This window comes from Papio anubis, chromosome 4 (genome assembly GCF_008728515.1).
Source record: "Papio anubis isolate 15944 chromosome 4, Panubis1.0, whole genome shotgun sequence".
NCBI classification, from domain to species: domain Eukaryota; kingdom Metazoa; phylum Chordata; class Mammalia; order Primates; family Cercopithecidae; genus Papio; species Papio anubis.
The window spans coordinates 100,013,208-100,038,728 of record NC_044979.1 but is presented as its reverse complement, the minus strand read 5'-3'; the positions used below and the strand labels follow the sequence as shown (position 1 = coordinate 100,038,728).

Sequence of the window (25,521 nt, the reverse complement as noted above, 5' to 3'; positions counted from 1 at the left end):
AAACCAGCCTATGAGGCCCTGAAATATCTGGCCTCCTGCACACCCCTGCATCTTTGTTGGAGCCTCACTCTCCTCAGCTCTCAGCCAGACGGGTCCTCTTTCCTTTCCTCAAACTCACACGTCTCCCTTCTGCTTTGGGGCCTTGACACTGGCATTCCCTGTGCCTGAAAAGTTCTTTACTTCCTCTAACTACACCTCTGCCTTGGCCTCTCCACCGAACTATTAACAGCTTGATTTATCCTTCAGACTCTGCTTAAACTTTTCCTCAAAGCAGCTTTCTCTAACAACCTGCACTAGCCTCTTTGCCCTCCCTCCTCCCCAACCAATCACACACAATGAAACATGGTTCTAACCACTTATCCAATAAATATCTTTCTTCCCCCACCAGACTGTAGGCTCAAGAAGGGCACTGGCTTTGTTCAACATTCCTTCCCCTGTGCCTAGCACAGTAGATGTTGAATGAAATTAACAACATCCCCTAAGGATTCAAAAGACCAAGTGATAAACTGATTTCCTAACTTCACTCAAATTTGACACAAGGCATCCCATATCAAGCTGTCAGCATGACAAATACACAAACCACACAAACAGAGGCATGGGTTATACACTACCTTTGGAGAAAAATTCAGAATGAACAAAAACTTGGATTGGGATTACATGTATTTTAAAGTTACCATGTGTAAACCTACAAGAAAAAAAAAGTTGCTTTTTAAAACAAGCTTCAGAAAAAGAAAAAGTAACTTGTCACTAACACAACATGCTCATTTTGAAAGACCAAGTAGAAAAGTGGAGAGTGGAGGAAACAAGAATGCATGTGATCCTCCTAGGCTATTACCATTTCTTTCCCAAGTAAATTTATCTCCTAAAAGGAGAGAATATGCCGAACCATCATTCTAAGTGTATGTGGAAAAGTACCCAGTGGCGTGATGGGCTTCTATGAACAGTATGCCTACAAGGACGGGGCACGTGGGTTAAGGGAACAAGCAGCATCATGTAAAGCTGTCTTTGGCAATGGCTCCAGTGCCCTCTTCTTCAGGGTTTCCACCCTAGCACCACTCACAGCATTAAGTTCTCTTACTTTGGGAAGAAAAAAGTAGACTCTTTTTAGGAACAGATAGGAATCACAAGACAAAGATTCCAAATGATCCTTCTAGAGAGTTCTGCTTTATTGAAGGATACACAAGGACAGTCAGCAACAATAACAGCAAAAGCATTTCACTACCAGGAAATAGTTACTGTATCAAGAGACTAAACTTTCCATATAGAAAGGAGAAGGAAAAGGGGGGGGGAACCCCACAGAACAAAAAAAGTTGGGGGTGGGGAAGAATGGGAAAAAAAGAAGAGTGTCGAATATGAAAGAAAAAAAGGTAAAAAGTGTGTGTAATGAATGGAAAGGATTGAAGGACCAGCAACTAAATTTTACTCAAGTATATGCATCTGAGAGCTTAAAGAGACCTCAAGAGGAAAACTGCCAGGTCAAGCCTCCTCCCCTTAGGTTAGCAGTGCTGATCAGCCTCTGGCATCCACCAAACCAAAGCCTAGCTTTGAGTTACTGTCATCTAATCTAATTGCGGACATCACGGAAGGTCCTTGAAGCAAACAAGAAAAACCTCTTCTCATCTAGTCTCTACTAATGATTACAGAAAAAAATAAACAGGCGAACTCACTGCTAATTATACTAGGCAAAGGGAAGAGATTCTGGGTACGCTCAACACGGGCACCTTTGGCTGTGCTATGTGTGACCTCCTCGAAGTTACTATGCCAACTGATCCTCCCAAACACACCCATTCTTAAAACACCCGGCGCATTACCATACTACAACCTTTTAAAAATTATCCCACAAAAGAAAGAAAAACGTCTCTCACCCACTCTAAGGGATACTGGGAACATTTCTGCTTTCAAACACACTGCCTTTAAAAGTTTAAAGACCTAATCTATTTTCTGTGATAAAAAGTTTACTTCCAAAAAATTGGCTAGCACAGTTTCCAGCATATAGTAGGTTTTTTAAAAATACTAGTTGCATACATGAAAAGAATGATCGTTCCGAATAATTTTTCACAGCTGTAGAATAGTTACAACCTTCTCAAAATATGAAGCTTTTACCTCCACAAACTAGCAAAAAGGGCGGGTACTATTTTAAAGCCAATCTGTAAGGCACGGCAAGAAAGTTGCAAATATTTGCATTCATTTAACGGTAATTTCAGAGTCTGTAAAACAAAAGGAAATGCTCAACGAGAAAATATAAAAACCTTGTGCAGAGCTTTGAAACTGTGGAGTTGGGACTCTGACACCTTGGTGTGCACGCAGATGACTCAGAAGGTGACAAAGGGAAAATGTTTGCACTGAGGACTTTGATAAAGGATCTTTCCCCTGTGGAATTCCAGGTTACTGCTGGCATTCTTTTGAAACCTTCCAACCTAGCTGCGAGCCAAGGGAGTCCGGTTCCTTCGCCAAAATTCAAGAGATTCCCAGAGGACCCCACGGCGGGACGTCTGCGCTTTCCTCCCGCTGCCATGAGAGCACCGTGCCTTTCAAGTCATCCCAAATCTCAGTCTTTGTAGCCTTCCTTGAAGCGAAAGGGCAGCCACAGCTCTTACTCAATCCCAAGAGAGGGCCGTGTCGTCCAGCAGGGTGACACGGTCCCGTGAGAGAACTGCTTTGGGAAATACTCCCGGTCCACGCTGGCCTCAGGAAAGGGCCGTGACCCCCGCCCCGGACGAGTCCAGACACCGCCCTCCCGCAGCACAGACAAAGGACCGGCCCCCAGCGCGCCCCTGGCCCGGCGCGGCCACTCACCGCTCAAATAGTTGGTCCACTTGTACAGCACCCCCTCCATGGCGCCCGCGGCCACTTGGCCCACGCCCGCCGGCCCCCTCACTGCCCCAGACCCCAGGAGGCGAGGAGCACCGGCAGCAGGGCCATCACCCGGCGCGGCCCAGACGCCCACTCCCGGCGCCCGGGCCCGGTGTGGGGACGCCCGGTCCGCCTCACATCCTCGGCCCGGGGGCGGGGTCACTGCGGCGGCCTCGGCGCGAGAAGCCCAGTCAGCCGGTGAGCCCGTGCTGCGAAGCCAGGCACGCTGTTCACAAGGAGGCGCGGGCTCGAGCCCTACGTGGATCCGAGGGGCAGCCGAAGCCCCCGAAGTGCGGCGACCAAGCTGCCGGTCGCAGGCGGCGCCACGGCGCACTACCTGAACCCTCGACCTGCCGGGCCCGGGACGCGCTCACGCATGCCCAGTGCGCCGCTCGCGCGCCCCTTCCCAAAATCCACTCCGGGATTTTGCGGCGGCAGCGGCGGGGCGGACTTTGTGGGCAAGGCACGCAGGGAAATTGAGTCCTGAGACGCGGACGGGTGACTAGGCGATGGGAGGAGGAACGCCCCTGAGACAAGTGTAGAGCACAGTTCTGACTGTAAAGGGTGCCTGACGTTTGGGGGTCTACGTGACCTCTCACGATACCCCCTGTGTTCTTTTTCCAAAGCTGCCTAATTGATCTCACACACTTGAGGTAGCCGATAATAGGGCGTAAAGAGATGATTGGAATTTCAGGGTAGAATACTATGAGGCCAGTGTAAACAGGTGTTGTCCAGACTCTAAGGTCTTGCTACTGGAAGTGTTGGTCCACTGACTCGGAGCATTGACATCACCTAAGAAAGAGCTTGTTAGAAATGCAGAATCTTGCACCCACCCCAGACCTCCAGAATCAAAATCTGCATTTTAAACAAGATCTCCAGGGGGATTCCTATGCACATAGAGTGCGGAAATGCACTGTGCTAAGGATATTTGACCAGAAAAAAATGTTAACTACAGATTAAGTGGAAAGAGAAGGTGGGAAAAGAGTACAATACGATTTAAATCGCTTTAGGTATATGTTACAGAAGCATGCACCAAAATATTAAGAGGATTATTTGCGGCTGGTGGTAGTACCGACGAGCTTTCTTTTTCTTTAGTGTAAAGTTGCCTGATTTAGTAAATAAAAATGCAAAACAATTATTCGTTATGTATCTGAAATTCCAATTTAATTCGACTCCCCAATTTTATCTGGAAATCCTACTTTAGTGCTTTCCAATTTCTTCCAAATTGACTACAATGAACATGCATTGCTTTTGAACTTAGGCGAAAAATAGAAAACTAGAAAATGTAAACTAAGATGAGACTGTGTAATTCGTAGCCATGATTACCATTTCTTCTTTAAAGCGGAAGTCTGCAAGTCGTAACTCATTATTTACCCTCTAAGGTAACTTAAGGAATAAATTATTAGCAGCCATAACATGACGTGGTGCTGTGGAACGAATCAGACCTGGTTTGAAGGCAGAGCTCATCTGCTTCTGGGCCAAATAACCTTAAGCAGGACAGTTAATCTCTCCTGGTCTAAATTTACTTCTCTTTTTAATGGGAAAAAAAGAACCTGCCTTACTGGTTGTAGTGAGGTTCATGCAACAGGAACGCGCTTTGTGATTCCTAAAGCACTATGTCAGTCTTTACAGTTTACGAGCAATAGCAAAATCCTAGGATCGTGGCATCTTGGAGGACCGCTCTCCAACGGCGAGAGTAAACGAGACTTTCCTGGAACCCCGACTGTTTCATAAGGCCCGGGACTCTTCCTACGTCTCTCAGCGGGGCTCTTCAAAGAGATAAATCAGCCGGAGGAGTTTCCGGTTATGTCGGCGCCCCACCACTCTCCCAAAATCCACGGGGGTTGAATTCTGAAAACCCCCGGGCTCTAGGACCACACTGGATGATCCGCCGCTTGGCAGCTGCCCGGCTCAACCGGGCTGTAAATTCCATCGTTGCAGCGTCATTGGCTTGAGAGCTTCCTGAAGGACAGCACCAATAGCCAATGGAAGGCCGCTATTCCCAGCGGCCACGTCATAAGAACCAATCAGGCCCTCATTTGGGCTTAACTCTTCAAAGGTGGGTTCGCGCCCCCTGAGAAAGTAGTTGGTAGTAAATGTGCCACGTCTTCTAAGAAGGGGGGAGTCCTAAACTTGCCTGAAGCCGTTGTCCCTAAGCCTTGAACTACGTTCTTAAATCTATGAAGTTGAGCGCCCTTTCGCTGCTTTTGTAGGGACTTCTTTCCTGCTTCAGCAACATGAGACTTTTCTTGTGCAACGCAGTCTTGATGCTGTTCGTCACTTCTTTGATTGGGGCTCTGATCCCTGAACCAGAAGTGAAAATTGAAGTTCTCCAGAAGCCATTCATCTGCCATCGCAAGACCAAAGGAGGGGATTTGATGTTGGTCCACTATGAAGGCTACTTAGAAAAGGACGGCTCCTTATTTCACTCCACGTAAGTAATTATGCCCCGCAGGTAAAATAATAATTAAGAATTCACTCACTTATGCCAGCTCTCCAGCAGGAAAGGTGGCTTGTACCTGGTTTTACCTCTTTTACAAAACCAAAATATCTTATTTCCTTCTTTGGGAAAGGAAATTGTTTAAAGCCAGTTTTATGTAGCGAGCGAGGCCTTTGAAGGTCTTACTGGAAACATGTGGTCTGGAAAAGGCTGTCAGTTTTTTTTATTATAAAAATTAGAACTAGAATCTTTGAAATATTGCAGAAATATATCTGGATGTATAATTGGGCAATAAGTAGAAAAAGCCCAAAAAAATGCTCATATCTCAAACTCCATTTCTTAGAGAAAATGACTTGATTCCATTTTTAATGTGGTGTGGGTGATGTTCACCTAAAACTTCACAGCGACTTCAAAAGCAAACTACACAATCACTTATTTGCCTGTTGAAGGATATACTAATGCCGTTTCACTGACCTACTTAACTTTTGTTCTGACGGATGATATTTTGGTCAAGGCACAGGACCATGATTTCAGTCATTTGCTTCTTTCTAGAGAGTCACACTTCATTCATGAGGTGGGTGTGGTTTTGGAAGTTTAGGTGAAGGATTTTCAGGTGGTTACACTATCATTTCTGTTCTATAAATGAAGAAATTGGAACATGGAAATGGTTTACAGCCTAATGATTTTCAATTAGGCATCGGTTCCATTCATTCCATTATGAAAGTATTTAGTGAGCGTTTCCTTGGTGTTAAGCCATGTTCTGGGTGCTAGGGAGATTCAGAAATTTTAGCTTCTAATCATCTTCATCTATTCATTAATCTGTCCATCTATCAAACTCTTATTGAATGGTCACAAGTCTGGTCCTGGAGACGCAAAGATGGCTAGAAGCAGGTTCTTGTCCTCTAACAGTATACCATCTACAGGCGGGAGGAAGACAAGTAAATAATGCAAGTGATACAGGGTACAGAATATTCAAAGTGCCAGCAAAGCGTAACTGCACCTGGAAGTAGTTATGCTCCATGGGGGTGGGGAAAGGGAAAAAATTCCCAGAGACCGTAATTGAAGTGAGCCTTGGAAGATGAGTGGAGGTTTCCAGGGGAAAAGTGGGGAAGGAAGGATGTTGTACGTAGAGGGAATAACATGAATTAAAACAGTGAATCTTCATAGCCCATCCTTGGCCTAGTTTTCTAATAAACTGCCTTTACTGGGCATTCAGACCTGGTCTCTCTTGAGGGTTGGGGAAATGAATGGGGCTCTTCTCTGAACTGTTAGCCCTGGGAAAAAGTTCCAGAAACATGGCTTGCCTTAGAATTCTCAACAGCCCTTTATTCTTGTCAACTAGGTGAATGCCACAGCCAACATTAAATGATGTGATTTGCATTTTGAATATTCAGTTACATTGTTATTTTTAGTCTGATCTCTTTTAGACTCAGCCTGACTTCTTTCAGATCTCTGAACCAAAAACCTGGGCTGACTTTGGTGGTAGCCATGGAATATTATTTAGTAGTTTGCTACTGAGTTCTAATACCTGATGAGGGGACTGTTATCATGCAGCCTCCATGTAAATGGTCAGAAGCTGCTAACTGTAAACATCATGAAGAAATACCATCAAATGGGCCGGGCGCAGTGGCTTACGCCTGTAATCCCAGCACTTTGGGAGGCCGAGGTGGGCGGATTGTGAGGTCAGGAGTTCAAGACCATCCTGGCCAACATGGTGAAACCCCTTCTCTACCAAAAATACAAAAATTAGCTGGATGTGGTGGCACACACATGTAGTCCCAGCTACTCAGGAGGCTGAGGCAGGAGAATCACTTGAACCTGGGAGGTGGAGGCTGCAGTGAGCCGAGAATGCACCACTGCACTCTAGCCTGAGCAACAGAGCGAGACTCTGCTCTGAAGAAAAAGAAATACCATCAAATGATCAGTTTGTAAGCACGTTTGCCATCTCTAGAACCATAACCTATGGGGTAAATTGCTTAGCCCTAACAAGAACTGTGCTAAAATTGTAGTCAGTAATGAGTAGTAGAATGTTTCCTGCTTTTTTCATTTCTAGCCTTCCCAAATTTTCTCCAGTTGGCATTTTGTTCTTTGATCATTGGGCAAAATTACAGGAAAAAATGGCATTACCGAGATTTAGTAATCATGAAGCCTAGTACAGTGACTTCTTTTTCTTACCTACAAGATATCCTTGAATAGAGTATTTTCCTTATTGCGCTGAAAGGGAGCTAAGTAGGGATCAGACATTACTCAGCCCTCAAGCCCCCCTGTATTTAGTTTGGCAGGTTGGTTTTCCTAGGCTAGACTCTCTTCAGCTTATGATCCAGGACATCCTATTTCCCTCTTCCCCAGTTGATGTGGTTCGACTGTGTCCCCACCCAATTCTCATCTTAAATTGTAGCTCTCGTAATCCCCACATGTTGTGGGAGGGACCTGGTGGGAAGTAACTGAATCATGAGGACAGGTTTTTCCCATTCTGTCCTCCTTGTGATAGTAAGTCAGTCTCACGAGATCTGATGGTTTTATAAAAGGCAGTTCCTCTGCAAACTCATTCTTGCCTGCTACCATATAAGACATGCCTTTGCTCCTCCTTTGCCTTCCGCCATGATTGTGAGACCTCCCAGCCATGTGAAACTGCAAGTCCATTAAACCTCCTTTTCTTTATAAGTTACCCAGTCTTGAATATTTTTTCATAGCAGTAGGAAAATGGACTAATACACCAGTCCTTGAGGGGCTACTCTTCCAGACTTTCCTATATAGCCCCACTATAGACCCCTGAGGAGGAAACCAGGCTAGGGTCTGAGTGGGGATTTAGGGATGAAAAGCAGCCTTTTCTACTCATCAGAGCCATCAGCAGGCCGCAGCTAAGGAAAGTTTGTAGGCAGTATGTAAGACACTGTGCTTCTCACTCTCCATATTTGTGTGCATATGGACCCACATATGTTGGCAGTAAATTCTCCTTAGCCTTTCAATCTCCTTCCCAAACTCAGCCATTTTTCCATTATTTTCTCCCTGTTCTACAACCTAGTGGCCTTCCTGGGACAACATAACTTTGTGGTTAAGACCTTGAACTTCGGAGTTAGGTTTAAAGACTGGAACACTTAACCTGTGTTTCCTTATCTGTACAATGGGGTAGTAATGGTTCTTACATTATAAGCTTATTGTAACGGTTCAGAGGCAAAACATAAAATAAAATTTAGAATAATTCCTGGTATACGACAAATGTTCAAATGGTTGTTAATTGTTTTTATTTCCTCTGTCTTTCTTAAGCCCAGTCAAGTATGTGAAATTTGCATCAAGAAAGATGGGCAGTGAATTGAATTCCTATAAACTTGACTTGGAGGTGTGTGTATGTGTGCAAATACAGAATAGCTGTATTTATTAAATTTTAAACTAATAAACTTAACCACTTACTGGTGGGAAAATGCACTAAAGAAATTTTTTTAGAATTAGTAAGGAGTTGTAATGTGTTTTCTTTCTATCATAGTCACAAACATAACAATGGTCAACCCATTTGGTTTACCCTGGGCATCCTGGAGGCTCTCAAAGGTTGGGACCAGGGCTTGAAAGGAATGTGTGTAGGAGAGAAGAGAAAGCTCATCATTCCTCCTGCTCTGGGCTATGGAAAAGAAGGAAAAGGTAATAGTATTTCTGTATTTCTTACTATAGCACTAGAGTTGGTCTCTGGATTAGGAGACATAAGTTACAGTCACTACAACTTTTTTTTTTCCCTAGAAGTTAATGGGGGCATGTATTCCTTTAGCAACTGTATTATGTCTTGATTATCAATTGAAAGGGCCAGTTTGTTTAATGTCTAAATGGGCAACTATACTAACAATAAAAAAAGAACATTGAGCTCTATTAATACTGTTCACCAATATGGTGGGTTTTAATTGTGATAAAATATACATAAAATTTTTCATTTGAACCATTTTTAAGTACACAGTTCAGTGGCATTAAATATATTCACATTATCGTGGAACCGTCACCATTATCCATCTTCAGAACGTTCTCATCTTCCCGGACTGAAACTCACCAATTTACTGTAACAATGCAGAAAGAAAGATCCCTTAACATAAGTGTTTGGATGAGTTGAACCTGTGAAATAGGTTATTTTTATTATATAGATTATTAAAGTATTGAATACATTTTAGATGTGGGTTGTATATGGGTTGTACTTCACAAATATTAAGTCTCCCACAGCAAACTGGGAGTTCTTTTAATTGCCAATTTAAAATTTATTTATAAAGCTTTTAATAATGTATTTTTTTAAAAATCATAGAGCGACATGAAATGAATTTAATTCTCCCTGTGTCACAAAGCAGAAGCAAGCTGGCTAACTGGTCCGGATAGCTTTTGTGCTAGTTTTTCAGGGCAGACACATATACTGGTATTCAAGTGAGAACCCCTGCAACTTTCCAAAGAGCTGCTTTGTGATATATATCAAGAGGCCCGAGCCAGGCATGGTGGCTCACGCCTGTAATCCCAACACTTTGGGAGGCCAAGGAGGATGGATCACTTGAGGTCAGGAGTTCAAGACCAACCTGGCCAACATGGTGAAACTCTGTCTCTAGTAAAAATACAAAATTAGCTGAACATGGTGGCGTGCGCCTATAATCCCAGTTACTTAGGAGCCTGAGGCAGAAGAATTGCTTGAACATAGGAGACAGAGGTTGCAATGAGCCAAGAACATGCCACTGTACTCCAGCCTGGGGGATAGAGTGAGACTCTGTCTCAAAAAAAAAAAAAAAAAAAAAAGAGGTCTGAAGATGTCTATATGCATTTATTCTATAATTCCTTCAAACCTAAGGGAATAATTAGATATCAGGAAAAAATTTGTGAACAGGGATATCCATCATTGCATTGTTTCTAAGCAAAAAATTGGAACCGTCCTAAGTGGTATATTGATAAGAATTTAGCTAAATAAAATATGGCCCAGTTATTTAAAATGCCATTTCCAAAGAGTTTAAAAATTATATCTGAAATGTGTGAGATACAGTGTTATATATAAAAGTAGAAAATAAAGCTGTAGTATATATAATGTGATAGTAAATATAGGAAAAAGTACATATACATAGTTAATCACAAGGAAATAAGAATGTTAAGAATGGACTGTGATACTGGGAATCATATTTACTTCTGGTTTTATCATCCAAGTACATGCTCTACAAGGAGCATGTATTACTTATGTAATGAAGAAAAAAAAATTTAAGTAGTCATCAGAACCAGACAACCACTCTGATACAGTATAAATACAGACTTTATAGCATCCTGAAGTCTAAGGTTAACCACTGACAAAGTGAGGAGTCAGGATTCCCAGCCCATTTCCTGAGAAGGAAAATAGATGCCATATGGGAAGCATTATGTATTCCAAAATATACAAATCTGTACAAATCTTGTTCATAGGATAAGATTTACTAACCAATTTCAATTCTTCTTTTAGTTATAATCCTCTTTAGAGAAGAAAACCAAGTATGTAGAAAATTTTTTCTGATACTGAGAATTTTTTCATTTTATCTTTATTATCTCACCTTTAGTATTTATATACAGTAGTCCCCCTTTACCTGTGGTTTCACTTTCTACAGTTTTAGTTACCTGTGGTCAACTGCAGTCTGAAAATATTAAGGTATTTTGAGAATGAGAGACAGATCACATTCACATAACTTTTCTTGTGATATGTTGTTGTAATTATTCTATTTTATTATTTTTAATCTGTTACTGTGACTATTTTATAAATTAAACTTTATCACAGATATGCATGTATAGGAAAAAGCATTGTATATATAGGGTTTGGTACTATCCACGGTTTCAGGCATCCAATGCGGTTCTTGGGACATACCCAAGGGGAGACTACTGTATGTTGTTTTCGTCCATTACTCTTTCTCATACTATATTTAACTCAAGTTTACTTCACAATAAGTAGAGATCTAAATTTGAGTCATTTCCTTCAAACTGAATGCCATGAAACTAATTTTTCTAATCTGTATTTAACACTAATTTTGTAGTCTTTTAGTACATGCTTGCATGCCTCTTTTGGAAAGATACCAGTTTTATCAGCAACCTAGCACGTGTCGCATCTCTGTCTAGATCTGAAATGGTAAGCTTCAGGACACTTTATAAGTCTTCTCTTTGGAATTTATGAATGCCCTTTCATGGAAATATGTGGGATGGGGGGAGGACGACTAAGAAATATTTAACATGTTTACTCAGACCTGTATGTTAAATATAGTTATAAGGAAACAAGTTTGAGGAAAACAATTGTCCATACTCCACAGATGGGTGTTCGTTTGTTTTAGGTTCCTGGGATTTTAACAAAGCTCTTTTCACTTTTAAAGATTTTTAGTCTCCCCTCTCAGAAATTCATTTTAATTTCTCCCATCCCATGAAATGTCTTCAACATATATATAATGTTCTATGTCTGAGGTAGTGTTTCCTAACTTTCTGAAATTGTTAAACCTTCCTGCATTATTTTTAAAGCCTGTGAGAAAATTATACCTCAGTAACATGTATTGAGAGTTTACTATTTGTCAAGCTTAATGCTAAGTATTTTGCATGGATTTTTCTCCCTTTATCCTCCCAACAGACTCTTGAGGTAGGAAATTTATTATCTGCATTTTATGGATGAAGAAATTGAGGCTTAGAGATGGGCAAATGTAAACTTCAGTCTCAGACAGTGTGACACCAGAGCTCACTCAATTATATAGGTAGAAATGCCTTCCAGTGGTAGAAATGGCAATACTATATGTATTTCTAGGTCAGGACTTTCTGACCAAAAAGTTAGTTTATTACTTATAATATACTTAACTCCGAATTATCTAAGACCCTTTAAGTCCTTCTTCACATACAATATATATTAATTATATTAGAAATTTAATACCCAAGCCATTAGGTACATCTCTGTGTGTATATATATATATGCATTGTGTGTGTATTTACATTTTGTTAAGCCAAAGATAGAATGCTTTTGCTCTGCTAGTTTATATTATTTCTTCTTTTACTCTATTCTATTTGAGTAAAATATAATATACATAATTTTCATCATATATGACAATCTTAGGAAGGCTCTTTAATTCAGTTAAAAAAAATACTTTGTCCATTACCATAAATTTTCTATTATTAAAACTTTTGGCTCTTTTAAAACTTTCTGCCTTCTCTCCTCATGTCAGGTAAAATTCCCCCAGAAAGTACCCTGATATTTAATATTGATCTCCTGGAGATTCGAAATGGACCAAGATCCCATGAATCATTCCAAGAAATGGATCTTAATGATGACTGGAAACTCTCTAAAGATGAGGTGACCTTCCCTTCTTCCTACTCCTCTTTCTGCTTTTCTTTGGTTGTTTGGGGTTTTGTTTTGTTTCTGTAACTCACTTTTTAAATATGTGTATATTTAAAATTTACTTTTATTTAGATAACATTTATTTATAAGTTTTCTTAAAATACTGATGCTTTGAAAGTGGACTTTTTCATAATAAATCATTGTTTTGGAGAGAAATATATTAAGACTTAAAAAGCACCATTCAATCGTTTGCTTTTTTTCTTCCCAGTGCTTAGGGTTCACTGTATCTTATCCTTACCCTTCGGTCTTTGAAAAAACAATTTTGCCAAGACCGTTTCCATCTGGAGTTACTGTATAAGAAGCTAGCTGTCCTGAGAAATATCTCATGTGGACAGTTTCTGTTAAAACTGTAGACTGGCTGTTAAATACATCTTGTAGTGTTTTCCTAGCAATTAACAGCAAGCAACTTACATGCTCAGTTTTGTTCAGGTTGCCCCAGATAAAGGAGACCCCAGCCTGGGTTTTACACAGCAGGGCTCCAGCCCCATCAAAGTCTGAGCCTTTGGGTAAAGAGAAAGGAAAAAGAGGCTTCTCCTTATAATTCGGCCATTGTTACACATACCTGTCTTAGTCTGGCTGCTGTGGGGAAAGAAGTGGAGAGAGATATTTATCCCTGTTTTTTATCTACTCATATTCCATTCTGTCCTGACTGGTCAGATATCAAGTCCCTTTCTATGCTTTGATCAAATTCATTCTAATGGCCAGGAAATGATTAAGTCTTGAATAAGCCAAATTGTTACGAACCAGGGGTTCATGATCCACAGCCACTAAATTTATAACACCTCATAGTGTTACCAGTCATATGACTTTTTCTTCCATCCAAGATAAATTTTAATTCCCTTTCATTAAATAATTTTGAATATATAACAAGTCAGATGGTTCAAAACAAAAAGATATTTATGTATTTCCTGAGACGGAGTCTTGCTCTGTTGCCCAGGCTGGAGTGCAGTGGCAAAATCTCAGCTCACTGCAACTTCCGCCTCCCAGGTTCAAGCAATTCTCCTGCCTCAGCCTCCCAAGTAGCTGCACCACCATGCCCGGCTAATTTTTGTATTTTTAGTAGAGATGGGGGTTTCACCGTGTTGGCTAGGCTGGTCTCGAACTCTTGACCTCGTGATCCGCCCACCTTGGCCTTCCAAAGTGCTGGGATTACAGATGTGAACCACCATGCCCAGCAGAAAGACATTTATTTAAAAGTCTTGGTTGGGCGAGGTGGCTCACACTTGTAATCCTAGCACTTTGGAAGTCTGAGGCAGGAAGATTGCTTGAGGCCAAGACTTCGAGACCAACCTGGCCAACATAGGAAAACTTTGTTTCTATTATTTACTTTTTTTTTTTTTAGACAGTCTCGCTGTGTTACCAGGCTGGATTGCAGTGGTGTGATCTCGGCTCACTGCAACCTCCACCTCCCAGGTTCAAGCTTTTCTTCTGCCTCAGCCTCCCAGGTAGCTGGGACTACAGGTGCACGCCACCACACCCAGCTAATTGTCATATTTTTAGTAGAGATGGGGTTTCACCATGTTGGCCAGGATGGTTTCGAGCTCCTGACCTTGTGATCTGCCTGCTTCGGCCTCCCAAAGTGCTGGGATTACAGGCGTGAGCTACCGCACCCAGCCTATTTACATATTTTTTAAAGTCTTTCTCCTACCTACATCCTCTTCTATTATTCCCACATCCAGTTTTATTACTTTTTTCTTTCTCTCTGTTTTATTTTATTTTTTTGTAGAGATGAAGTCTTGCTATGTACAGGCATGTACCACTGCATCCGGCTCAGTTTTATTAGTTTCTAATATATCCTTCCAATGTTTCTTTCTGCAAATCCAAATACACTCTTATTTCCCCCTTTCTTACACAAAAGGTAGCAAACTATACATACTGTTTTGTCATTTTGCTTTATTCACACAATATATCCTAGAAATACATTCTACATTAATCCATAGAGTTTCATCAGCTCTCCCCCACCCCTTTTTTAAAAAACTGCATTAAATCACTTTAACTTAAAAATAAATATATACTATATGTGTACTTCTTGAAAGCTGGGGGAGAGAGGATTTGAAATTGCTGGTCTAAACAGAAGGAAGAGAGGCGATGTGATTAAAACTGAAAATGTAGGCTGATTTGCGTTGTGGTGAATCTTGTGGGAAATTTAAAACAATATTTATATTTTTAAATATCTGAATGAAATGAAAATGGATGCGGGGCATAGTGGCTCACACCTGTAATCCCAGCACTTTGGGAGGCCGAGGCAAGCAGATCTTCTGAGGTCAGGAGTTCGAGACCAGCCTGGCCAGCATGGTGAAACCCTGTCTCTACTAAAAATACAAAAATTAGCCAGGCATGGTGGCAGGTGCCTGTAATCCCAGCTACTAGGGAGGCTGAGGCAGGTGAATCACTTGAACCTGGGAGTTGGAGGTTGCAGTGGGCCGAGATCGCGCCACTGTACTCCAGCCTGCGTGACAGAGTGAGACTCCACTTCAAAAAAAAAGAAAAAAAAATGAAAATGGAAAATTGTAGTCTAGGCACTTATCAGGCCTGACTTTCTGAGATTGGAAGGTTGTGATTAGACTTAATCAGTGTGGCATGATCATAACCAAACCCAGAAGACCCACTACTTGCAGACATTTATTCAAGTCAAAGATGCCACTATTTAGTTTTAAGAGAAGTGTCCATGGGGTGCAGTGGCTCATGCTTCTAATCCCAGCACTTTGGGAGGCTGAGGCAGATCAATTGCTTCAGCCCAGGAGTTCAAGACCAGCCTAGGCAACATGGTGAAACCCCATCTCTACAAAAAATATAAAAGTTAACCAGATGTGGTAGTGCATGCCTATAGTCCCAGATACCTGTGAGGCTGAGGTAAGAGGATTGCTTGAGCCTGGGAGGCAGAGGTTGCAGTGAGCCAAGATGGTGCCACTGGGATTACAGACGCATGCAACCACACCTGGCTAACCTTTTTTTTGTGTTTTTAGTGAAGATGGGGTTTCATTATGTTGGCCAGGCTGATCTCCAACTCCTGACCTCAAGTGATCTTCCCACTTGGGCCTCCCAAAGTGCTGGGATAACAGGCGTGAGCCACCACACCTGGCCCTGCCTTTGAGCAATATTTTGTGTCTCCACTGTAGCAGTTTATCAACAGTTTTTTTAAGGGAAAAAGTTTCTTATAATTTTTTAACTATCATTAGAACTATGTCATAAAATGGCTGTTTAGAAGTTATTATATTTAGTTAACTATTACAATAAGTTATTATATTTAGTTCAGTTAACTAAATATAATAACAGTCCATGTCTGTGATATTGACTGGCTTAATGTGGGTATCTTATGAATCCAAGTTATTAATGGGATCTGTTATTTTATAGGTTAAAGCATATTTAAAGAAGGAGTTTGAAAAACATGGTGCGGTGGTGAATGAAAGTCATCATGATGCTTTGGTGGAGGATATTTTTGATAAAGAAGATGAAGACAAAGATGGGTTTATATCTGCCAGAGAATTTACATATAAACATGATGAGTTATAGAGATACATCTACCCATTTAATATAGCACTCATCTTTCAAGAGAGGGCAGTCATCTTTAAAGAACATTTTATTTTTAAACAACGTTCTTTCTTGCTTTGCTTTTTATTTTTATATATTTTTTCTGACCCCTATTTAAAGAACCCCTTAGGGTTTCTAAGTACCTATTTCTTTCTGGTAAGTTATTGGGAAGAAAAAGCTAATTTGTCTTTGCATAGAAGACTTCTGGACAATTTTTCACTTTCACAGATATGAAGTTTTGTTTTACTTTCTTACTTGTAAATTTAAAATGTTGCAACTGGGAACATACCACGACATGAGACCAGGTTATAGCACAAATTAGCACCCTATATTTCTGCTTCCCTCTATTATCTCCAAGTTAGAGGTCAACATTTGAAAAGCCTTTTGCAATAGCCCAAGGCTTGCTATTTCATGTTATAATGAAATAGTTTATCTGTAACTGGTTCTGAGTCTCTGCTTGAGGACCAGAGGAAAATGGTGGTTGGACTTGACTTGTTAATGGCTACTGCTTTACTAAGGAGATGTGCAATGCTGAAGTTAGAAACAAGGTTAATAGCCAGGCGCAATGCCTCATGCCTGTAATCCCAACACTTTGAGAGGCTGAGGCGGGTGGATCACCCAAGGTCGGGATTTCGAGAACAGCCTGACCAACATGGAGAAACCCCGTCTCTACTGAAAATACAAAATTAGCCGGGCATGGTGATGCGTGCCTGTAATCCCAGCTACTCAGGAAGGCTGAGGCTGCAGAATGACGTGAACCTGGAGGCGGAGGTTGCGGTGAGACGAGATCATGCCATTGCACTCCAGCCTGGACACTCTGTCTCAAAAAAAAAAAGAAAACATGGTTAATAACATATAAATATGTATGCATTGAGACATGCTACCTAGGACTTAAGCTGATGAAGCTTGGCTCCTAGTAATTGGTGGCCTATTATGATAAATAGGACAAATCATTTATGTGTTAGTTTCTTTGTAATAAAATTTATCAATATGTTATAGATGAGGTAGAGAGTTATATTTATATTCAATGTTTACTTCTTAAGGCTAGCGGAATATCCTTCCTGGTTCTTTAATGGTATATTTAAGTCTATAGTATATTATACTACAATAACATTGTATCGTAAGATAAAGTAGTAAACCAGTCTACATTTTCCCATTTCTGTCTTATCAAAAACTGAAGTGGGCTGGGGGTGGTGGCTCATGCCTGTAATCCCAGCACTTTGGGAGACCAAGGAGGGTGGATCTCTTGAGGTCAGGAGTTGAAGACCAGCCTGGCCAACATGGTGAAACCCCGTCTCTACTAAAAATACAAAAATTAGTCACACCTGTAGTCCCAGCTACTTGGGAGGCTGAGACAAGAGATTTGCTTGAACCCGGGAGGTGGAGGTTGCGGTGAGCCAAGATTGTGCCACTGTACTCCAGCCCGGGTGACAGAGCAAGACTCCATCTCAAAAAAAAAAAAAAAAAAAATTAAGCAGACCTACAGCAGCTGCTATTGAATAAATACCTATCCTGGACTTAAAAAAATAAAAAAAAAATTATAATTTTATTTTAAATTGGCTTTTATCTTTAATTCTTTTTTTTTTTAAGTCATCAAATCTTCATTTTCTAAGAATAGCCCTTTATAGTGTACAAAATGATATTAAGTGCATTATTATCTTTGATTTTCATGGCTCTGAGTCATAAAATAAGCTGGTGGTTCTCACTATACCTAATTTATAGATGAGGAAATTGTCATTCAAAAAGATTGATTGTTATGCCCAGGGTTAGCACTAACCTGTGGTAATCAGTATTCAGTCCCCAAGTTCAGTGTCTTCTACTGCCCTCTACTAATGAAAAAGTGAAATTTTTCCTTGTGCCTAATTCTCTCTTTAGTTTGCTGTTCCGCTGTTTATCTTTGAGTCTTCATTCTCTGAAGATGGCTTTCTGCCTGTTTCTGGTACATTAGAATTCTCACTATATCTAAATGGCTCCAGATTCATAGCATAATCTTGCAGTTAGCTCTGAATTGCCTCAAAAACCCTGAACAACACGAGGTTCCAGATGTGTTTTACTTCTTTCATTCCTATTTACCCCCATTTGTTGTTTAAAAAGAATTATGAACAATTATTACATCATATGTAGACCACTTTCACTGATTATATATTCATGTTTTCCTCAGTGAAACATAAAGTTCTTAACAAGACTATACTGTAACACTTTTCTCCAACAAAATCAGCTGTGTGTTTAAAACTATTAAGTCATTGCTAATGTTTTAAGCCATAATACAGAGAGCCTTATACTCTATGACGGGAGGAGAGAGTAGTTTGTCCTACGGTGCTACTCTGCAAAAACATTACTGATGCTATCTATAGTAGGGCAAGAAAAGTAAAAAGAGTTTTGATTATTCAGGCAGCATTTTTAAAAACCTGTGAATTTGTATCAGTTCTCATCTAAACATTTGGACACAAGTATAAAATGAAAACATATGCACAAGTTTTGGTTTTTAAGTTACCTGGTTTTTTTGGTTTCACCATACCTTTGCACCTTCTGTTAGTGGGAATGATCAGACATGAACTGTGACTTCACATGTATAGTCATACCTCGCTTAACGATGGAGATGCACTCTGAGAAATGTCTAATTAGGTTATTTCATCGTTGTGGGAACATCATAGAGTGTACTTACACAAACCTAGATAGTGTAGCCTGCTACACATGTAGAATATGTATATAGCCAATTCTCCTAGGCTACAGCATGTTGCTGTTCTGAATCTTGTAGGTAATTGTAACACAATGGCAAGTGTCTGCTTATCCAAACATATCTAATCATAGAAAAGATACTATAACAATATGGTATAAAAGATTTTGTAAAAAATCTGGTCAGGTGCAGTGGTTCATGCCTGTAATCCTAGCACTTTGGGAGGCTGAGGCAGGTGGATTGCTTGATCCCAGAAGCTCAAAACCAGCCTGGGCAACATGGCGAAACACCGTCTCTACTAAAAGTACAAAAACTGAGGTTGGAGGATCACCTGAGCCTGGGGAGGTCAAAGCTGCAGTGAGCCATGATCATACCACTGCGCTCCAGCCTGGGTGACAGAGTGACAACCCATCTCAAAAAAAAAAAAAAAAAAATATATATATATATATATATAGTATACCTGTATAGGGCACTTACTAATGGAGCTGACTGGAAGTTGCTCTGGATGAATCAGTGGTGAGTGAATGTAAAGGCCTAGGACATTACTGTACACTACTGTAGACTTTATAAACACTGTACACTTAGGCGACACTAAATTTATAAAAAATGTTTTTCTTCTGATTGGTTGTGGTGCCTCATGCCTATAATCCCAGCATTATGGGAGGCCAAGGTGGGTGGATCACTTGAGGTCATGAGTTTGGGACCAGCCAGGCCAGCATGGTTAAACCCCATCTCTACTAAAAATACAATAATTAGCCAGGTGTGGTGGTATATGCATGTAGTCCCAGCTAATTGAGAGGCTGAGGCAAGAGAAATGCTTGAATCCAGTAGGCAGAGGTTGTAGTGAGCCAAGATCAAAACAGTGCAACTCTAACCTGGGCAACAGAGGAGCAAGACTGTCTCAAAAAAAAAAAATTTTTTTTCTACAATTTTTATAGAAATAATAAACTAAGCTTACTGTAAATTTTCTAGTTTAGAAACTTTTATTTAAAAACAATTTTTGGACTCTTCTAGTAATAACGTAGCTTAAAACACATTGTACAGCTGTACAAGAATATTTTCTTTATATCCTTATTATATAAGCTTTTATATATTTAAATTTTGAATTTTTAAACTTTTTGGTCAAAAACCAAGACAAACACACTAGCCTAGGTCTATGCAGGGTCAGGATCAAGACGTCCCTAGCAGGTGACAGGAATTTTTCAACTCCATTATAATCTGTGGGGCCATCATCATATATATATGGTACGTTGACCAAAATGTGTTGTGCCATGACTGTATAATTTGTGTCAATACTGCTCAATGTGCCATATTTAAATTTACATGACTATATTGTGATATTCTTTTCAAAATAAAATTTATTTGGGAAATAACTGATTTTGTGAAAAATTCTTCAACACCAATTTCCTCAGTAGTTGTATTGATTTTCTTACCTATTATTCTAAATTTTATACCAAAAGTGAGGAAGATGGACAGGTAGTGGAAGGAGAGGGGTACAGCGACACTTTGAACGTGCCTCTGATTATCTGCTCTGTATAGGTATATTTGTAAGAAAAGCTGTGGTTTGATTTAAGTTGCTTTGAAATATGCATTAAGTCTTGACCTTTAGCATGATAGTTAATAGTTAATTCTTAGCACTGAAGAAAGTGTTTTTGGTTTCTTGATGGGGAGGAGGGAGGGTGATGGTTATTGTCACTGTTGTTTTGGTTTAGGGTTTTATCGTGTGTAGCAGGTGGACACAATGATTTATGCCTACTGTGTAAATCAGCGCTATAAAATACCCTCTGTGATTAAACGAAATGCGGGGTTGCCATGAAAATAACAAGAAACAGTGATTTTTTATTCAGATGAAGAATCTAGCCATTTGGATATGTCCTTGTGGAAATGAATTTGTAGTTTTTATATTGTTAATGATGTGCGGGATATTGCTTATATTTCTTTCTTTTTCTTTTTTCTTTTGTTGTTGTTGTTGAGACAGAGTTTCACTCTTGTTGCCCAGGCTGGAGTCCAGTGGCGTGATCTCGGCTGACCACAACCTCCGCCTCCCAGGTTCAAGAGATTCTCCTGCCTCAGCCTCCAGAGTAGCTGGGATTACAGGCATGCACCACCATGCCCAGCTAATTTTTTTTTTTTTTTTTTTTTTTAAGTACAGACAGGGTTTCTCCATGTTGGTCAGGCTGGTCTTGAACTCCCGACCTCAGGTAATCCACCTGCCTCAGCCTCCCAAAGTGCTGGGATTACAGGTGTAAGCCACCGTGCCCAGCCTATCGCTTATATTTCTGATGCTATGTGGAGGTCAGCATGCTATCTCCCCCCGTTGAACTGTGTATATATAGGTGATTTCTCAGTGTTGTTTGGAAATTGCAAAAGGAGAAAAAGGAATTTGGTGGCATGTTATGGGAAAATATATTCTGTTACCTTTTTGTTAAAAAGGTAAATTATAGGCTGAGTGTGGTGGCTTATGCCTGTTCTCCCAGCACTTTGGGACGCTGAAGTGGGGGATCACTTGAGGTCAGGTGTTCGAGACCGACCTGGTCAACATGGTGAAACCCCATCTGTATTAAAAATGCAAAAATTAGCCAGGCATGATGGTACACAAATGTAATCCCAGCTACTAGGGAGGCTGAGGCAGGAGAATCATTTGAACCTAGGAGGTGGAGGTTGCAGTGAGCCAAAATTGTGCTACTTCATTCCAGCATGGGTGACAGAGCAAGACTCCATCTCAAAAAAAAAAAAAAAAAAAAAGAGCACTATCAGATGCAGGGAGAAACAAAAAACGAAAAAAGTAAATTAGCATTATAATAATAACCCTAGGAAAATAAAAAAGAACTTCTTTACCAGAGATGCAGAGCACTTGGACATAAGAATTTTTGTTTTTTGTTTCTTGCCCATTTTACCTTAAATTGAAATCTAAGATATCTAAATGATTATAAACTTATATGCTCATTTAAAAGCATTACTATGCATTACTATTATAGTACTTCTAGTACTTCTGTCTCTTAATATCCTTAGCATTCTTTTTTTTTATTTTTATTTTTTGAGACAGAGTCTCACTCTGTCGCCCAGGCTGGAGTGCAGTGGTGTGATCGCGGCTCACTGCAAGCTCCGCCTCCTGGGTTCACACCATTCTCCTGCCTCAGCCTCCCAAGCAGCTGGGACTACAGGTGCCCACCACCATGCCCGGCTAATTTTTTGTATTTTTAGTAGAGACGGGGTTTCACCATGTTAGCCAGCATGGTGTTGATCTCCTGACCTCGTGATCCGCCAGCCTCGGCCTCCCAAAGTGCTGGGATTACAGGCGTGAGCCACCGCGCCCAGCCAGTACTTCTGTCTCTTAATATCCTCAGCATTCTTTCTTTTTCTTTTTTAATCTCAGCTCACTGCAACCTCCCAGGTTCAAGTGATCTTCCCACCTCAGTCTCCTGAGTAGCTGGGACTACAGACACATGCCAACACACCCAGCTAATTTTTGTATTTTTAGTAGAGATGGGGTTTCACCATGTTGGTCAGGTTGGTCTCGAACACCTGAACTCAGATGATCTGCCCACCTCAGCCTCCCAAAGTGCTGAGATTATAGGCGTGAGCCACTGTGCCTGGCCAGCATTCTTTTTAGTAGGGTTTGTGTATTCCCTTTAGTACAATGAAATCCATACATTCTTACCTTGGGTTTGGAGCCTGTTTGAAGATAAATGATTTTTTCTTTAAAATGCTGTTTTGGTCTCCTTTACCTTTGCCTCGTCTACCTCCAGCTCCTTGCTTTAGGTTAACTGCAGAAGGAGGCCGTAGCAAACATTGCTGTCAGGGCTCCGTCCACAAGTAAAATGAGACGCACACCTTAGTTCTTCTTAAAGGTTGCAGAAAAGTAGCAGTGATTCACATTTTAGTGCACGGCAGAATCACATGGGATGTATTAAAAGTGCAGATTCCTGAATCCCCAGAGATTCTCATTAATTATTGGATTGGGTCTGTGAATCTGCAGTTTTTGTTGTTGTTGAGACAGAGTCCTGCTTTGTCACCCAGGCTAGAGTGCAGTGGCACGATCTCAGCTCACTGCAACATATGCCTCCCAGGTTCAAGTGATTCTCCTGCCTCAGCCTCCCAAGTAGCTGGGACTAAAGGTGCATGCCAGCCTGCCTGGCTAATTTTTGTATTTTTAGTAGAGTCCAGGTTTCACCATGTTGGCCAGACTGGTCTCAAACTCTTGACCTCAAGTGATTCCCCCACCCACCTCAGCCTCCCAAAGTCCTGGGATTACAGGTGTGAGCCATCATGCTGGGCCTGAATCTGCATTTTAACATGCTTGCTGATGACCCTGACGCAGGTGGTCCAAAAACCTGAATTTGAGGGACAGATAACTTCACTAGTTCCCTGCCCTTGTAAATACAGTCTCCTATATTTGTATTTTCTATGAACATTCTTTTATGTATTCCAGAAAGCATTGTGCATTGGGGCAACTAATTGTGCCTCAAAATGAGTATAAAGGCCAAAAGATAAGTTGTGTAGAGATACCATCCTCCCCAGGGTTAGAATTCTTTTATGGGCTGGGTGCAGTGGCTCACACCTGTAATCCCAGCACTTTGGGAGGCCGAGGCAGGCAGACCACGAGGTCAAGAGATCGAGACCATCTGGCCAACGTGGTGAAACCCGGTCTCTACTACAAATACAAAAATAAGCTGGGTGTGGTGGTGCGTGCCTGTAGTCCCAGCTACTTGGGAGACTGAGGGAGGAGAATTGCTTGAATTCAGGAGGCAGAGATTGCAGTGAGCCGAGATCGCACCACTGCACTCCAGCCTGATGACAGAGTGAGACTCTGTCTCAAAAACAACAACAACAACAAAAAAAAACTATTTTTTTTTTATGACTGAATTCTTACAGCAAAAAGTTAATGGTCAATAAATACATTTTTGTGAACATCTTCCCTACCAGAAGAAGGAAAAGAGCACTGAACTTCCCTAAAATTACTCTTCTATATATTTTTTTTTTCAGAATTATCTGCAACATACCCCTGTAGAAGAATGTACAAGCAGATTTAGGAAAAAAATAAATGACTCTTCTAGTCAGCCATGGTGGCTCACGCCTGTAATCCCAACACTTTGGGAGGCCGAGGCAGGAGAATCACTTGAGCTCAGGAGTTTGAGACCAGCCTGGGCAACATAGTGAGATCCCATCTTTACAAAAAATTATTTAAAAAATTAGTCAGGCATCATGGAGTATGTGTGTAGTCCCAGCTACTCAGGAGGCTGAGATGGGAAGATTGCTTGAGCCCAGGAGTTTGAGGCTGAAGTGAGCTGTGATCACAGCATTGCACTTCAGCCTGGGTAACAGGGAGACCTCGATCTTAAAAAAAAAAAAAAAAAAAAAAAAAAAAAAAAAGACTATCCTAAATATATATGTATATATATGTGTGTATGTCCATATAGTATGTGTATGTCATATATATAGTAGATACTGTGTATATACACTGTGTAATTTTGTACCAAAGATAGTAATTGAAATGTTCTCTCTAGTACATGGTACCCCTCTGTGAAAACTTGTCTTTGCCATGCAGTTAAATTTCTTTTTGTGCATTTGGTGTCTGTCATTATGTACTTTGCCCATGTTTCTGTGTTTCACTCATAATTTAAGTAAAATTTCCTAACAGTTCTCCATTTAAAACTAGGGATAATCTTTTCCTCCCTTCAACGTGGGAATAAAGTAGCTCATTTTGACATACTTAAGTAAAAGGATAAAAACAGTTGGAAGACTCTGGGAAATGTGCACCATGTAGCATACTGTGGATTCCTTTGTTTCCCAGTCATCTGTCCTCCTGAAGTGCTAATGAAGCCGCTGGTATAAAATGGATGGCTATAGTGAGTATGAGTCAGCCCATAATCTATAAAACCAGTCTAAGTGCCTGTGAGCTAGATTAACATCAATTTTGTTTTATGATCATCTAAAAACAAATGACATGAGATATTTGCTGAGATTTTACTCTAAAAATCCACAGTAAAGTGGATCCCCTTGTCTAGTAACAGTTAAATTATATCCCACTTGGGGATTTCTGGGAATTTATAAGTTATTTAATTAATTCAAAATTCCGCACTGCAGTAGGACAATTTCCTCTCCAGTAAACAATTGTAGTAAAAACAATTCCATGCACAAAGTAAATTGAGGTATTGAGAAACAGTTTTCACTATTATAAAGAATGAAATAAGGATAAGGAGACCCACTGGGGCTTAGTTCCAATTTCATGTAGCATTTTCTCATTCATTTGTTGGACTTATTCTGCCAAAATGTATTTTATGTTAATATAACTCAATTTAATTTTTACCTCTTATGAAGAGACTAGGATATTATAACATTCAACCACATATTGGTGATCCTCTTCTATTACGGTCCTATCTGCTGAAATTGTTATGTAGCTATTTTTTTGCAAAATATATTAAGACATTCCAGATTTTTAAAGTGGTTCTTTAGTAGTTAAATTTAATTAGACTTAATAGACTAACCGAAAGGAATAGTAGTACAAATACAAGGTGATGTGCCTTTAAATAAGAGACAGCATTGTACTTATAGGAAAATAGGGAAAAATTTAAAAAACATCTTGCAATGAAATTCCCATTTGGAGTTGTCAAATTTCCCCAGATTATAATCGTTCTCTCCTGGTGTCTTTATATCAATAGTTCCCTGAGAATATTCACTTAA

General features: G+C 40.5%; 2 protein-coding genes across 4 annotated transcripts in view; one reads left to right on the top strand and one right to left on the bottom strand.

Annotated features, from left to right (window-relative positions):
* PLEKHA8 (pleckstrin homology domain containing A8) overlaps nt 1–3,232 on the bottom strand; it is a 99,748-nt gene extending 96,516 nt beyond the window's left edge. For 2 of the 3 annotated variants that reach the window (XM_021935934.1, XM_003896150.4), the window contains exon 1: nt 2,797–3,232. In XM_021935934.1, coding sequence (XP_021791626.1) covers nt 2,797–2,836 — 40 coding nt within the window. In that variant the 5' untranslated portion in view covers nt 2,837–3,232. The remainder of the gene's footprint in view (nt 1–2,796) is intronic. The other variant, XM_021935936.2, reaches the window with a different exon arrangement.
* A 747-nt stretch (nt 3,233–3,979) lies between these two features.
* On the top strand, nt 3,980–18,567 carry FKBP14 (FKBP prolyl isomerase 14). The gene is made up of 4 exons (XM_003896151.5): nt 3,980–5,287; nt 8,778–8,929; nt 12,457–12,584; nt 15,984–18,567. Exons 1-4 carry the CDS (start codon nt 5,091–5,093, stop codon nt 16,140–16,142), a joined length of 636 nt encoding a protein of 211 aa, XP_003896200.1. The 5' UTR covers nt 3,980–5,090; the 3' UTR covers nt 16,143–18,567.
* The last annotated feature ends 6,954 nt before the right edge of the window (nt 18,568–25,521 follow it).